Source organism: Nilaparvata lugens, chromosome 10 (assembly GCF_014356525.2).
Source record: "Nilaparvata lugens isolate BPH chromosome 10, ASM1435652v1, whole genome shotgun sequence".
Lineage (NCBI taxonomy): Eukaryota > Metazoa > Arthropoda > Insecta > Hemiptera > Delphacidae > Nilaparvata > Nilaparvata lugens.
This window is the reverse complement of record NC_052513.1, coordinates 31,653,884-31,670,327: the sequence shown is the minus strand read 5'-3', so window position 1 is coordinate 31,670,327 and position 16,444 is coordinate 31,653,884. Positions and strand designations below refer to the sequence as shown.

The following is a 16,444-nucleotide window of genomic DNA, read 5'->3' as shown; positions in this document are numbered from 1 at the left end:
ATTGAAAAATGTTGAAAATATGACAAAAAAGAAACAGTTATCCCAAAATGGGGATTATGACAGTGAATGGGGTAACCATTACATATAAACTTGGGTAAGCTTTACATATTTTTAATTCAAGTTAATAATGTTTGACTTGTACTCTACAAATTTACAATAATTTTAGTACTGTGTGACGTACACGACTTCAATCACAAGTCTTGTAATTGTAACACAAGTTTATCAAAATGATGAAGAGTTAATTATCTCGTGTGAATGAGATAAATTTAAACCTCTTTCTGCAAGTTTCTTGGTCATAACTAAGTACCGCACCTTACAGTACGGTAGGTGTACACCTTTCACCTATGAAGACACATCCTGTCTCTTGTTTAGTATTTTTTATGTTATTTTCTTATAAATATTGAGATCTCTTCATATGGGCTATTTTACTTTCCAAAGTAACGGTATTGTTTTCTTTCAATTTATTCTCATTTCATGGGATTGTAGGGAAGAAATTATATACTCAATTGCTGCATTAACAACCTCCTCTTCAACACTCAAACACAACAATGAGGATTCCAGGTAAATACAATTTATCAACACCGAACAATATTTGATTATTATTCCTCAGTTGTACAATATTTCAATTTGTATAGTATTATATACAAATGTATACATGTATAAAGTATGACCACATGAAATTAAATTTACTCCTAGTTCTAAACAATAACAAAAATTTACTCCTACAAAACTGAGACTAATGTGTCATCTACTGATAAAGAAAACGAGAAGAAATGTGGGAAAAATGATAAGAAAATGCAACTGAGATTCAAGTGAATGCATTTTGGATGCAAAACTAGTCTGTTGCATTACTTGCAACAGGTAGTGCATAGGTGTTACCTGTGAGTGATATTATCATTAACCAATAGGAAGTGTTTATTTTCCCTGTATTTATAGGTATCAAATGTGTATAATAGACAAGAAGTATTAGGCAAATACATAAAATCAATCATTTTCGCAAGAATGAAAGAAGTAATAATTGAAATGAGACCTCTGAAACCGGATGCTGGAGAAGATTCTATGGAGACTGATCCTTGTCTACGAAATGAAAATGTTGGGAGTGTTTTTGATGAGACAAAGGTCAAGAAGAAAGGTGAAGCTATTACAATTTTCATAGAACATGAATTGGTAATTCTTGAATTTTAATATTTAAGTTTTTGGTGAAGCTTTCAAAAAGGTAGGTAATTCTTGAATTTTAATATTTTAGTTTTTGGTAAAGCTGTCCAAAAGGTAGAAGAGAAAGTATATAAACTGCACTTCTTTGACTTCATACATTCATGAAGTTAAATAATTATTGATAGTGATTAATTTATTATATAAATGAATCAATGAATGGTTATTATTATTTTCTATGATTGTGGCTCAAATTTCACAGTACCTATTGATTGATTTACAATAATCAGTTTTGTTATTAAGCTCCTTAATAATAGGCTAGTTGAGAACACTCACTGTACCTACCTTTAAAAATAATATAAATGTACGGTATATGTTTTACTATAGCAAATAAAACTTGCAGAGTACCTAGTGATTACCTTTATTTGTAAGTAGCCTTACAATATATTCAATCAAATATATATTTTATATTGTTGTGTGTGTTATGGGCCTAGGAAATAATCACATTAGACTAGATATTCAAGACAATGTACAATGAAATATGAAAATATTATAATATTTTATCTACGGTGATACTTTTTGTCGTCAAGCCCTTGTAAAGTTGAATATATGTATTTTTGTGAATTTAAAATGTTGCATGTGTAAATATAATGACCGCCTGAAAATAAGCAAGTAGCCTACTGTTGTTTCCTCTTATCTATTTTAAATTCCCCATGAAATGGAACGAATTCACGCTCAGTATAGTAGGCTAACTAGTGGAGATTTGTACTGTAAGTATAGGGATAGAGAAAAGGTAGCATAATGGAAGATCGCATACCCATAGTTTAGCTCAATTGAAATTCGCAGAATATAGCAAGTTTTAATGAAAATCATAGTGAGGGTTGAAACAAACGAGGCGTCCTTCTGACAAGTTGTCGGCACGGCACGGCAGGACAGGTAGACAAGCGATTCTTATATGAGCATCAAAAAGCTCTAAAAGTAGCTTTAAACTAAGTTACTTCTATGTATAAAGGATGCATAAGGTGGAAAATAACCTTATAGCATCTAAATTCATGAGATGTTGGAAAATTTCAATGAAAAAATATAGGAATTTCATGTTATCAGATATCTATACAACAGAAACCGCAATAGTCTTTTCACAGTGTATATTACTAAAATAACACTGCGAATGATACAGTATACAAAATTATTTTATAAAATAGAGTTTATAATAAGTTACAAATATTGTGTGTGAAATAGGCCTATATGTCTTACCAAAATTAGGTACCTATAGACACAAATATGAATTTTCAGATAAAGTATTCTTATAGGGCTACTTGAACTGTCTAATTATTATAGAAATCACTATATATAGGCCTAGTACCCTCTTTATACTTTTTTATTGAAACTCAAAACCAATTCGTTTTGTGCAAGATGAATAATTATAGAAATCACTAGTATCCTCCTTATACTTCTTTGTTCAAACACTTAAAATTCCGTAGTTGATAATTTTTGTATTTTGTATCACAGGTGGAGGTTTTGGTACAAGACACCTTCAAGTGTTGATGATCTCTTTGATTGTGATCAATGTATTCGCAACTAGAGTGAATCTTTCAGTCGGTATAGTGGCAATGACTGATAATACATCAAATCCAAAATTTCCGGTAATTATTTATTTCTATTTCTTCAATATTTTTACTGTATTCCTTCCATATATTTCAATATTCCTTTGTGACTTGTCATTGCATCTTTCTATTGGACCTTATATCATATTTTTGCAATTATTTCTTTAGAATTTTTTTATTATTGTAGTATTTCTTTCATAACACTTGATATTTCTTTGTGACTTTCTATTGCACCTTCCTGTTGGACCTCGTTTATCATATTTGTGCGTTCAGCTTTTACATTAATAAAAGAGTTTATTGTCATATAATAGTTTGTTCTATATGTGAATATCAGATGAATGTTGACGCTCATTTGCGATTCTACTTTGCAGGATCTAAACTGGGACACCAGAACGAAGGGCTTCGTGTTGAGCTCGTTTTTTTGGGGCTACCTGCTGACCCAGATCCCGGCAGGCCACCTGGCGGGCAAGTATGGGCCCAAATTCATTGTGGGGGGCGCCGTGCTTACTTGTGGAGTGCTCACCCTGCTAACTCCGCTGGTTGCCACCAGAGTGGGCTGGAAGGCGCTTTGTGTGCTCAGGTTTCTGGAGGGGCTTTGTCAGGTAACAATATAAAAAAACACACATTCTAATTGCTGTGCAACAAGTTTTGGAAAATCTTTACTGGTGACAATTTTCAAAGTTTATCAATTTAGAAATTTTGATAACTTGGCTAACAAAATTGAAAAAAAATTAAGAAATTTTTCTTCATTTTTCCGAAACAGATAATTTCAAATTTGGTAACAGATGAATTTATGATATTTTGAGGATATACCTACTCTCTTCATGGTATTTTTACAGATTTCCACTCTATATTATCAGGCTACTAAGAAATCCTTTTTATTTACTTAATGAATTTTTAGAATTGCAAAGTATTATGCTCTAAATTGTATAAAATATGTATGTGAATGAAATTTGAACTGTATCATCAAGAGTAGCATTTTAAACATTGTGACATTTATATTAATTTGAGACATTTTCATTTATAACAAATTATTATTAACAAAGAGTCTTACGAATATCTTGTAAGAATAGAATAATGGAATTATCGACTATTTAATTGAATTAATTAAATTAGCTTGTGATTTTTATATGGACTTAATATTTTAGAAATTCGTATTAATGTTACCTAATTATAGCCGAATTATGTAAATTTAGACAGGGTCATTTTTCAACCCATTACTAAGTGACTCCACTTCATATCTTTATGTATGTGTGTTTGATATTGAATTTGAATTCGAGTTTGTTGTGTGTTGAATTACAATTAGAATATGACGTTGTCTGTAACTATGATCAGTTGAATGGCAATAACATTATATTTATTTACTTATTTAAAACTAGTTTTTGTGGGTTATTTTTTTCAATAAAAACATTTAAAATGAATAAATCTATATTTTTTATTAAAAATGATTTTGCTATCATTGTCAAAAGTAGTTATAAGAGCTTATTTCGGCTTCTGAGAAGTTTCAAATTTAGAAAAGAGGCTGCATGGCATTCATTGTGTACAAAATAGCATTGTGTATGCATCAACTCATTTTATTTAAACTGTAAGTAAAAATGTTTTGTAAAGCTACTTATTTAATAAGAGCAACAAATTTGTATCTTCAAAAATGTATGAATCCAGGGTTACTTTCTTTTATTTATAAAATAAAATTATAGTTTGAAATATATAGTTCTATCACCTGACACCCAGCTTCCTAATGTGTCGTGCTCCACATCCTCCAGCCAACGCTTTCTCGGACGTCCTCTCAGCCTTCACCCTCCCGGGTTGTTCTGAAGACCTTTTTTCAACTAATTTATATGTTTGCATTTTCAATTTTAGGGACACAACTAGGCACAGTGGTAACCCTGTGTGGAGCAGGCCTACTAGCGGATAGCATAGGTTGGCCGTCCATATTCTATGTGACAGGAGCTGCAGCAGTCAGCTGCGCGCTGCTATGGCTGAAGGCTGGATCTGACAGTCCGGCTGAACACAGCTCCATATCAGCCCAGGAGAAGCACTACATCGAATCTTCACTTGTGCACAGTTCTTCCAGCAGCAAGGTGATTCTAGAAATTGTTCTAGATTTTCTTGAATAATATATTTCTGTCTGTTATCAGGACTTTATTACACCATCAAATATCCATCAAACCTCTGATAAAAAGGTGAGTCTCAAAGATACTGAATGAAAAGACTAGATGTTGTCCAATTCACTGCTCTGTTGGGCCCCTAGAGGACCAACTGAACATACCTACTAAATTTAAAAGTTTTTAGTCCAGTAGAACTGTAGATTTATTGATGAGAGTGAGTGAGTGCCATTTCGGTTTTATATTATCTATATGAAGATACATCAACTCTAAAGTTCATTTTTTACTTCTTGCAGTCAATGAGAGTACCATGGAAGGCGATAGCTACTTCTGGGCCAGTCTGGGCCTTACTGATCACACATCTGGCCCAGAACTGGGGCTTCTGGACACTCCTCACACTCATGCCAACCTACATCAACTCGGTACTTGGATTCAATATCAAAAGTGTGAGTTATTGGATAAATTTGACTGTTGAATATTCAAGTTATAAGAGAATTCAATGTATGAATTTTGTACAAATATACAAATAATTAATCAAATGAACAAGTATACAAATAATTATGTACCTATTGTATGAATCAATGAAGAATAAATAATAGTAAATAATCAAATGTACAAGTATACAAATAAATAAAAATTATTGCATGTAATTTTTATTTTGAGTATCCATTATAATTAAAAGTGGTGTGCGCCGTTGGAATTTCAATGAATGAATAAATAAATGAAAGTACATAGTATTTTGTGTGACTAGATAATATCTACATTGATAAGGAGTCTTAGATTCTATCTTGGCTCATGTTTGTATATTGATTATATTTCTAACAAAGTAATTTAGACCTACAATCCAGAGTACAACTTTTAAATATTACATGTATACTGTCCAACTCATAAGCAGACAGTCATTCTCAGTTATTGATTCAAGAAATCATTATATGATTATTATTCAGTGACATAGATATTGTTTTAAAAAATAAATATTATTTGATGCACAGTCTCAGATGACAATATTGCACTATCTTACATTTTATCTCTTGTCTTGCGTATGGAATCAATATTACTATCAAAGATGATAATATGATAATCTTCGTATTTTTTCTATGATACTAATTTTCCCTTAGAACAGTTTTAGGACTCAGTCTTGTTCATGTATACTCCATTTCACATGATACTATCGACTTTATCTGATTGAGATGTTATTGGATTTCGTTATTGTTAAAGAAATCTCCAATTATTTTCAGAATGGGAGTTTATCCGCTCTACCCTACCTTGGCAATTTCATTCTCACCCTCAGCTTCTCCTGGTTGGCTGATATTCTATACAAAAAGGGTATCATGTCAATTAGTACTGGTAGAAAGATGTGGAATAGTATTGGTAAGTATTATTTTCAATCCTCTACAAACCAATATAGCTGAATAGTGTAGGTATTTCATCTCCAATAATGGGATTGCCCTTTATATTTCGGGATTAGAGAACAAAAACAAAAAAAAATTATTCACTCAATTGTTTCTCTAAATATTCGAACAAATTTTGTTTTCGAAACAAAATCACACAATAATTGTCACACAATAATTAAAATAAAACAATTATTGTTTTTCAATATCCCACATGAAGTTCTCTACACTTTTGCATGCGTTTAAACCAATTGTCGAAGCATCTGGCCACTCTGATTGAGGTACCCATCTCCGAAACATGCATTCTAAATGCAGCAAGCACTTCTTCAGGTGTCCAAAAATGTTGACCTCTCAGTATTTTTCTATCTTATAATATCTTGGAGATGTTACAACTTTAGCTGAAGCTCTGTTAACATTACATGGGAATTCTAATAAATAGTGTAATACCTCCATGTGACCCTCACCATTATCATAAATATACATTCAACATTTGAATCATACTTGACCAATGACCATTTGTATAGATATTGACGCAGAGGGCTGTTTGTGAGAATTTTGGTTTCTCATGACAGGACTCTCACTGCAACCATTTTCAGGTGTCTTCAAATTCTCAAGATACACTAAGTACCTACACAACTGAAACTGATCATCAAGGAAGTACAGATTCTTTTGCCACTACAGAGTACAGACTACACCAACACTAGTAGGCCTAGTCCTACATCCATCGCTAGATGACTGGGGAACTCTGCGAAGTTCAACTCGACAAAAAATCATCTGAGACTGAGACGCCACCTATCCTTAACTTATTTTTAAAGAGTTTCTTGTGAACTTTGAATCAAAAACGCTTTTTTAAGACAATCGGCGAGTGTTAAAACGGCCGTAGGTGTATGTAGGTTCACGTTATAATGACAGTATATGATCAACTTTGGTTTTGCTATGCTTGTCTATCATTCGACAAAGCCGGTGGTACTATCCTTTTCTAGGTCAACAACGACGACAATTATGTTTTAGACAGTGTAGAAATATAATTTATTAATGCAGAGAATCGTCATTGCTATTATTATATCTTTATCCACTGCCATTATAACGTGGACCACACTATAGCCTCAAATCCATGAATGGAATCAGATTTAATATTTATGTCTGTTCTATCACTCCAATGATTCAATTTTCTATTTTGAAGTGAAAAATGTAAATTTAAAGTATTGCGTTCACTATAACATTAGTGTCCGGTTTCCCATTAGGGAACTTTGGTCTATATACGGTGAGGTGGAACTACCCTTGGGTCTCCCCACCATTGAAAGGGGGCGCCACAGTCGAGACCGACGACATTCGAGGCCTACGACCGTAGAGGACTGTACAGTCCTCCACGGTCGTAGGCCTCGAATGTCGTCGGTCTCGACTGTCGCGCCCCCTTTCAATGGTGGGGAGACCCAAGGGTAGTTCCACCTCACCGTATATAGACCAAAGTTCCCTAAAAACAGTCCTCCACGGTCGTAGGCCTCGACTGTCGCCTAACGCAGGCGACATTTGAGGCCTCTTTTTCAGGAGTCCTCTACGGTCGCAGGTCTCGACTGTCGGGAGTGTACAGAAATTAGAGAGGCCTCAACTGTCGCCTAACGCAGGCGACCGTTGAGGCATCTTTTTCAGGAGTCCTCTGCCGTCGCAGGTCTCGACTGTCGGGGCTGTACAAAAATTAGAGTGGCCTCAACTGTCGCCTAACGCAGGCGACATTTGAGGCCACTTTTTCAGGAGTCCTCTACCGTCGCTGGCCTCGAATGTCGCCGGTCTCTACCGTCGCTGGTCTCGACTGTCGCAGGACTCTTCTGTCGTTTGCCTCGTTTGACATCGACCCCATTGAAAGCCATAATATGCTAATAATAGTGATTCAATAAAAATAACCGAATTTCTTGTGAATCGTTCAGGTCTGTGGGGCGCATCTTCAGCATTGCTGGCCCTGGGTCTGTTCGACCACTCAGTGACCAGTGCTGTCACCCTCCTCATCCTGGCGGTGGCCCTCAACAGTGGCACTTTCATCGGCTTCCTCGTTAATCACGTCGATTTGGCGCCCAACTTCGCCGGTGTCCTCATGGGAATCACCAATGGCTTCTCCAATGTCGCCTCCATTCTGGGACCAATCATCGCTGGCATCATACTTACTGATGAGGTAACCTCCAATTCTATACATTTGCATTTTGAAATTACTGTATTCTGAATAAAAGTATCCTATTTTTCTCAAAACATACTGTATACTAAAAGTTGTAGATAGAATAGTGTATGCAACGATTTTATTCAGTATTTAAAGAACTCGTGAGATATATAAAGCATTTGCTCATAGAATTGCTATCATTAAAAAACTATCAGATACTGTATTATCTTCCAATACCGATTTATTTATTTTGTTTGTAACTTTGTGCACTTTTATTCCCTTTTAAGTTACGTATTGACTATTTTATCAAAAACTCACGATTTTTCTTTCAATTTTCGAAAAATGGTCTTGTCGGCTATTATTACTTTCAACTTGCCAATTTTTTGTATCAATACTTATAAACATTACTCTAGTACTCGAGTACTCCTATAAAGTACTTCATTACTTAAGTACTCTTATAATGCATTACAAATTAAAAAGAATAAAAAATTATAGTTTACTTTCAACTCAAGGATAGACTGTTTTTCACATAGTTATTCACTCTGTCCTAAGAAATTGTGTCAAATGGAGTTAACACATAAAAGTTTACTAATAAAATGATAAATAATTATTGAGTTATTATAATAAATTGATTTATTGGTTGATAGTTTTTAATTATTTATTTTATCCATATGCATATTATCATCAGTTTTTTAATTAAATGATACAATTATTATGCAATATTATTTAGCTGCTGGGGTATTTTTATAATAATTACAAAATAAATTATTAATAATTGGTTAATATCATTTATATATTAGATATATTAGATAGTTGACACTAATTTATTGCTAATTATAATATTCAAGACATATTACGAACTCTTTATAATATGACATATCATTATAAATATAATTAAATAAACATAATCACTCATACATATATACTTGAATAAAATAAAATATAACATCTAGGTATCACTAGCAAAAAGAAAATCTTTGCTCACTGGTGAGAGTTACAAAACGATTGATACTACTAACAAGTAATTCAATTACAGTATTATATAGGTAGTTATTCCAGTATTACATATTGGTTAGTAAAAGTAAAAGTTAGTAAAGTTAGTATTGGTTGTTGGATTTGGTAATTCTTAGCTGATGGTTTATTACTCTGTTTTCAAAAATATTCTGCTCTGTTACAGACTAATGCCGAAGAATGGAAACTGATTTTCTATCTGTCATCTGGAATATATTTCTTTGGAAATCTTGTTTTTGTCATTTTTGGAACTGCTCAAGTACAAACATGGAATGATCCTGAGTCTGAATCCACGAAATAATATGATGTAATTGAATGATATCAGGTAATTCAATTATTTCATCATAATGCCTGATGCCTTCTTATTATTTACTTTATGATTGAAAACTATACCACTGTGATTCATCCGGTATTTGAAAAATAGAATTTTATTATTTTATTTTATCTCCTTATTTTTAGTGATTTTAGTTAATTTTTGTAACTTTTAGGATTAATAGGGTTGAATGGAATACTATTAGTATTCACCTAGAGCACCCTAGTGCTATAATTTCTCATCAATAGCTGCTCTTGAAACGATTCATAGTTCAGAGTGATGTTAATAGTGTCGAACCTAGATAGTTACATTCTCATAAAAATACACTGAAAATGCAATGTTCTTTCATTCAGAAAATGGAAGAATATAGCTGAGAAAAGTGATATAATAATAGAATGATTCACATGGAATTAAGGAATTTAACTTGTTAATTAATTTTGCACAATTTATTGGTATGCAGCATTTTTAAACTCTAGCAGTTCGTAGACTACAAAACTTACAACTAAAATCGATGTGTATTTTGCTATTTCTAATAGCTATCAAAGAAATCCAACATTAATCCCATTGGCAATGAATAGAATTTTATTTGAAACTCTACAAAAACCATGCTTTATGAACCTCCAACAATAAAGTAGATTGTAAGCTTGTAACTATTGTATAGCTTGTATAGATTCAGATTGTATAGATTGTATAGCTTGTTGGAGCTATTTTGCCATTATATCACCCTAGTCTTGTACTTAAATACTTAATGTTTATTTTCAATGGAACATAAACAGAAAACTAAATGAACATGACTTAAAAACCAACATACATTCACATGATAATCCATTCACAAAGGTCTGTTTTTTGAAAATTTCAAGGGACTTAGTGTGGGAAAAAGGCTCTCATACAGTAGAAATATAAAATTATCAATTAAATCAATTCGTACCCGTACTATTTACATTCTATGTAAGGTAGCATTTTTTCTATGTTACAGGTCATCTGAATGTTTATGACACAGGTTCAAAAATATAAAACTTTCTAGAAAAGTCCATATTCGATTTGCTCTCCAACTGTCAACTTGGATACGAAATTGATGTCTTCAGCAATCGTCTTGCACTTGAGAGCCAAACCTTGGATGTGACCATCCTCGTCTGGAGGGTCGTAGTTGTAGATCACCTGAAATTCAAATTCAAAATAATATTATTTCCAGAAAGTGTATATTACAATGGGAATATCCTATATTATAATAGTCCTCTGAATATTAATCCTTGAATACGGAACAAGTTCTTGTTCAGAAGAGGAGTCAATACAAACAATATAGTCCTTGAAAAGAAGAAGATGACCTTTTTTAGCTGTATTTGACAAATAAAGAGTAGGTCTAAGCCTGGAACAAAACAATCATAATTAAGTTTTCTCTGGTCCATGTAATTATTTCCAAACTTTGAATAAAATGAGTTGACATTTAAGTATCGGCTTTCCAGATTGTGTGGAATTGCTCCTTCCTCAAATTCATGATTAAAGATCCGTATAATATGCAGAGCTCTATTATTTATTTCATTCAAGTACAAGCACAAATCATATGCAATGATTAGGAGAGGAAAACAGGTTTAGCCCAAAATAGTTATTTCCCTTATATTAGTTAATAAACGTATCCAAATATGCTACCTTTTTTTCTGCAACTCTTAATTCGGTTTAGAATATGCTACTCAAAATAAGCTAGTATTGTTGTAGAAGCTCCAGCGTTGAAGGTTTGTAATGTAAATACTAGCGGTATTGACAAAAATTGAAGCAGCTTACACTTAGAAATTCATTGTAATTGATCTGTCCGTCCATATCACTGTCAGTTTGTTCAAAGGCCACACGTCTTGTGTCTTTTGAACTGTCATCTCCAAAGCTTTCCACCAATGAGCAACTGGAAACAAGAGAATTAAATGTCAATTGGAATTGTAGCAGAATTTAATAGACAATAGATTGAATGCTACAAAGGCTATAAAGGTTGAACCTATTATAGAGTACATAATAATCATGGTAGCATAACAGCTTGATATCTCTGAATGTACAAGGATAATTTGACAATAGGTTTGATTGGTTTGTCGGGATAGGTTTGATCATAGAAAAACAATAGTGTAAGTAGATATCCCATGGTATAGGGCGTTTATGTCGCAAATTTTACTGTTATCTCAAGCCGATTACTGTTGATTATTGTCGATTTTTACTGTTTTGACCGGGTAAGAGTGTATGAACGGCACAATATGAGACTACCAGCGTCATAAAGCTTCACGGAAAAGAACTACGTGGACTATCGGCTTGAGATAACAGTAAAAGTTGCGACATAAACGCCCTATACCATGAGATATCTACTTATGCTATTGTTTCTCTATGGTTTGATTTATCAATTCTAAATGATAGATCCAAGATAATGGACCAAAATTTTGAAGCCACAGAGAAGTATTTTTTCCAATTCAAATAGGATCCCAATCAAACCTTCCAATTCAAAGAAAATGAATTTGGATTCAAAATCGCGAATCCAAGAAGGTAGACCAAAATTCAGAAAGCCACAAAAAATTAGTATTTTCATTCAAATAGTACATCCCCAAACAAACCCATTGTCAAATAATTATCCTTGATTTTTGACAGCTTCAAAAATTGTGATTCATAATACTGACAACTCTTTGAAATCGATCAAACCGCTGCGCTTCTTGTCGAAGAGATGGAAAATTCCCTGCAGATGAGTCATGGTCATCTCGTTCCAGCCGGGAAATGTCTCCAGCAGGCTCTTGATGGCCGTCTCGTAGTCCTTCTCTCTCAGCAGCTTGCTCTGTCGGCGTTCCACCAGCAGCCGTGAGAAGAACGCGTTGCACAGATTGTCGTATTGGGTCATCGCTTCCTTATCATCGTCCCCTGTTTCCACTGGTTCTCCTGCAAAAATACGTGGGGAATAAAATGGGTTAGAACAGAAAATAGGATTGAAATGGTAAGATATGTTTTATGAATTGATCTGGTTCTCCTGCAAAAATACGTGGGAAATAAAATGAGTTGGAACAGAAAATAGATTTGGAATAGCAAGGTATTTTTTTACAAATTAGTGAGAATAGTTTATAGAATACCACGGTATCGAAATTGATGAAATTCCACTTTGTATATCAGTCATCGAGTGAGTATTACACATTACACAAAATCTATAATAAAGGAATGAATTGGCTAGGAAATCATTCACGACTCTTGAATACGACCAGTTGGGGTTCAAGACTCAAAGTTGACCAATCAAACTCAATTTTCAACTCTGATGAAGATTATCTACGTAATTTGGACCAAATAATAATTACTCATTATATTTTTATATGTTTACTGGACATAAGGAGATTGCATTTTATCAACACAAAATTTCATCCGGTGCAAAGCATGGGTTACCTGCTAATCATTATATAAGTTATATGGAATTGGCAATGTATTTATGTAATTAAAATTGGAGTGATATTGATAGAAATAAATACCAAAACTAATAAAAATAGTAGCCTTTCGTCATCGATGAAATTTATTTATTATTTTACAAAGGCGACTTTCCAGAAGTATTTTAAGCCTAGGTGATGATTCTAGTATTCATGTATTGCACTTTCAAAATAATAATTTCTATTTTAAAATTCAAATTAGACACAAAAATTCTGGATGAAGAATCTCTTCATATATTGAGGTGGTATAATAATATATTTTTATTTTACGATAATTCAATTTCATATTTTAAATTTATTTTTGGTCCAATGTCATTTTTTATAAATTATTTGGCGAATAGGACCCTGAATCCTTGTTGAATTATTTCAACAATAATTGAGAAATGAATACTAATTTTTGTTATCAAGCAATTTATCTTACTGAATAATATCTATATAAAAAATAAATTCTTATTCTGGATATGAAAAATCTAAAAAAAGAGACAATGAGCTACAAGTTTCTTATTAATTAATGAACAAATTTTGTACTCCATGTAATGTTATCATACCGTGATCATACCAATATTACTTATCTAAAGGAAACATAAACAAACCAGTTGACGAATAGTCCTCTTGTCTCACAAAGCATATTGGTTTTTCTTTGATTGGATAATCAAACAGCCGTTTGAACACTTTTGATAGATAGTTACCCATTGCTTATAATCTTCAGGATCTTGTTTACAAAAATACCTATTATCAATTGTTTCTAATAAAATATAATAATATTAATTAGTATCGTTTATCAAAACGTTTATACGTCAATCTTCTTACGTGAAATATGTTTTGACATCTTATTCAATAACCATGTTTTCAAACATATGATCTGCTCCATCCAGCTACTGTAGATGCATTTGAACTATTTGAATTCAAACATGACAAAATTATCACAATATTCTCTGGGTTACTATCATCTGCAAAATTTTAAAATAGTTTGAATATTCGATTTGATTAGGGTCTACTATTCAACAAGTAGACAAAATAAATAAAAGTATATTTTTTAATTTAATTCTCTTGAATGGGATTTGAAAAAAAGGATGTCCGTTGTTCGGATTCATGCAGCTTTCCGATTCAACTCCGATTCCGATCCGATCACGGATGACAACAGCCTAGAATGGTGCATGCCATACATGTCCGTCCTACCAACAACCCTCTACCCGACAGAAATATCGGTCACTAGCTTACCCGGCGAACTTCGTACCGCCAAAAAGTCAATGTATCTCATGTCACACTTGACTTTATTTGGTGATTCATGAAATTTATGTAACAATCAATATTTCTATTTACATCTCAATACGGACTTCCTATGTGCTTAAAACTACCGTTTTAATACCAGTAAACAATTTTATCACAGATGACGTGTTTATTACAGCTAAATCAGTTTAGATGCTAAATCATATTATCACAACATAATCTTGAATCATGTTCTACGTTCTACGTTAGCCGCTCGGCCGAAAACTTCGAAAACATAGATCTGTAAAATTGACTAATATATAATTATTATTAGCCCCCCTATTTAAATTTCTGCTCAGAAACCATCCCCAATATTTACATAACATATTCCCAAAGTTTCATGCCGTTCTGTCAAGTAGTTTTCGAGTCTTTAGGGAACAAACAAACAAACTAACTAACACACAAACAGACATTCATTCATTTATATATCATTTATATTCATTTATATATATATATATATATATATATATATAATATATATATATATATATATTATATATATATATATATATATATATTGTGGAGCGGTATTTGATGGCTTCACACATGTAGGGTGAATCTTGTACTGAGTCAATGGTGTAGCGGCTATAAATTTTGTAATTGCGTGCGTGGACGCTGAGTATACACCAGACTGATTGATTCACTACAAGATTCAATACAATTGTCGGAATCGCGGGAGGCCTAAACGCTCGCTCACCCTTGATTCTTCTAATGACAAATTGTATAGTGATGAAATTTTTAATAAGCAGTGTAGCGATCGCTAAACATTGGATACGGATACCTTAAAATTATTACCTGTGAAGAATGAGCATACAAAATCATACAGGTCGAGCAAAAATCCCGATGTAGATAATTTACGGGACTGCGTCTCTAATAAGTTCTGAAGGATTAAAATACGGTATTTGGACCAAATATCGTTCAGAATATATTTCGAGAACAGAGTCTTGTCGGGTTTTAGGCTCTATTGTAGGAATTTATATGATCTATGGCTGCCACTGCTGTACAATTGATGAGTTCGCTCCAAAGTCGAGGTAGGTAACAGATAAAAGCTGATATATGAGCAGGTAAGGACAAAGAATAAATATCTCGATCTGACCCCACTCGCTACATCCACTTAGACCTGTTCCAGTATCCAGCTTAATTCAATTATTCCAATGATCGTATTCGATCGGTTCTTGATGATATAGAACGTATCAGACACAATAATTGACAGGCTTAAGAAATAATCGAACTCAGAAAGCGAATTAACAAAACTGAAATATATTACAATAAAATATGTAATCATACAGTGCAGATTCAGAATTTGATTTACAGGTTGATAATAATTTAGCATTAATAGAATAGTTAAAAATTTTCTTGTGCTTGCATGATACCATGCGTGATTCAACAGAATTTTACAATTGATAAAATTGAACAGTTTTGAAAAAATAGTGAAAGAATGAATTATAAAATATTTTTAAAATTGCTCGGGGTCGTGGTTCAGGCAGCGGAGGATAGTTAATCAACTACAAATTCTTATAAATTAAATATGAATAAATTCTAGGCTCTTAAATGCTAAAGCGCTTGTCGGCGTGGCCAATAATTTAACGAAGAAAAAATTTATGTTTCTGCACTGAAATATTTTTCGAAGCGTAGATTGGGGCCCCTTATGACTTATAACTCACGTGAAATTCCTTGGTAGTCGTGGTTTTCTTCTCTAGATTAAAAATCGTTTGATCGGCGGCAATCCAGGCTTCGGTTTCAGCACGTGGGGGATTTTAATTTAAATATCTCCTTCACCGAATTAATTAAGGGATAATTTACTTTAAGCTTTTAAATTTATCGATTGGCGAAAACAGAAATTTACAAATAACAAATAAATTGGCCTAAAATATCGGCTCACAAATAGAACATTTAAAATCGAACAAGAAATTTTCACAAATAGGTCTTTGGTAACTATAAAAAGAGATCTACACGGTAAGGATTTCAAAAGGGAAGTGCTGCTCTTTTCTCTAAGCTTTTAGGCTAGACCTTGCTTCT

The 16,444-nt window shown here is 33.0% G+C and overlaps 2 protein-coding genes across 5 annotated transcripts in view; one reads left to right on the top strand and one right to left on the bottom strand.

Annotated features, from left to right (window-relative positions):
* Positions 1-768: 768 nt before the first annotated feature.
* On the top strand, positions 769-12,375 carry LOC111052012 (sialin). The gene is made up of 9 exons (XM_039435998.1): positions 769-1,132; positions 2,662-2,795; positions 3,128-3,353; positions 4,617-4,837; positions 5,158-5,307; positions 6,100-6,232; positions 8,178-8,419; positions 9,579-9,737; positions 10,702-12,375. The coding sequence occupies exons 1-8, from the start codon at positions 1,003-1,005 to the stop codon at positions 9,711-9,713; spliced, it is 1,371 nt and encodes a 456-aa protein (XP_039291932.1). The 5' UTR covers positions 769-1,002; the 3' UTR covers positions 9,714-9,737; positions 10,702-12,375.
* LOC111052010 (putative calmodulin-3) overlaps positions 10,225-16,444 on the bottom strand; it is a 37,288-nt gene continuing 31,068 nt past the window's right edge. For 2 of the 4 annotated variants that reach the window (XM_039437222.1, XM_039437224.1), the window contains exons 2-4: positions 12,374-12,626; positions 11,505-11,619; positions 10,225-10,883 (exon numbers count right to left, since the gene is read on the bottom strand). In XM_039437222.1, coding sequence (XP_039293156.1) covers positions 10,746-10,883; positions 11,505-11,619; positions 12,374-12,626 — 506 coding nt within the window. In that variant the 3' untranslated portion in view covers positions 10,225-10,745. Of the gene's footprint in view, positions 10,884-11,504; positions 11,620-12,373; positions 12,627-13,749; positions 14,054-16,444 lie in introns of those variants that run through there. The other 2 variants (XM_022338608.2, XM_039437223.1) reach the window with 2 other exon arrangements.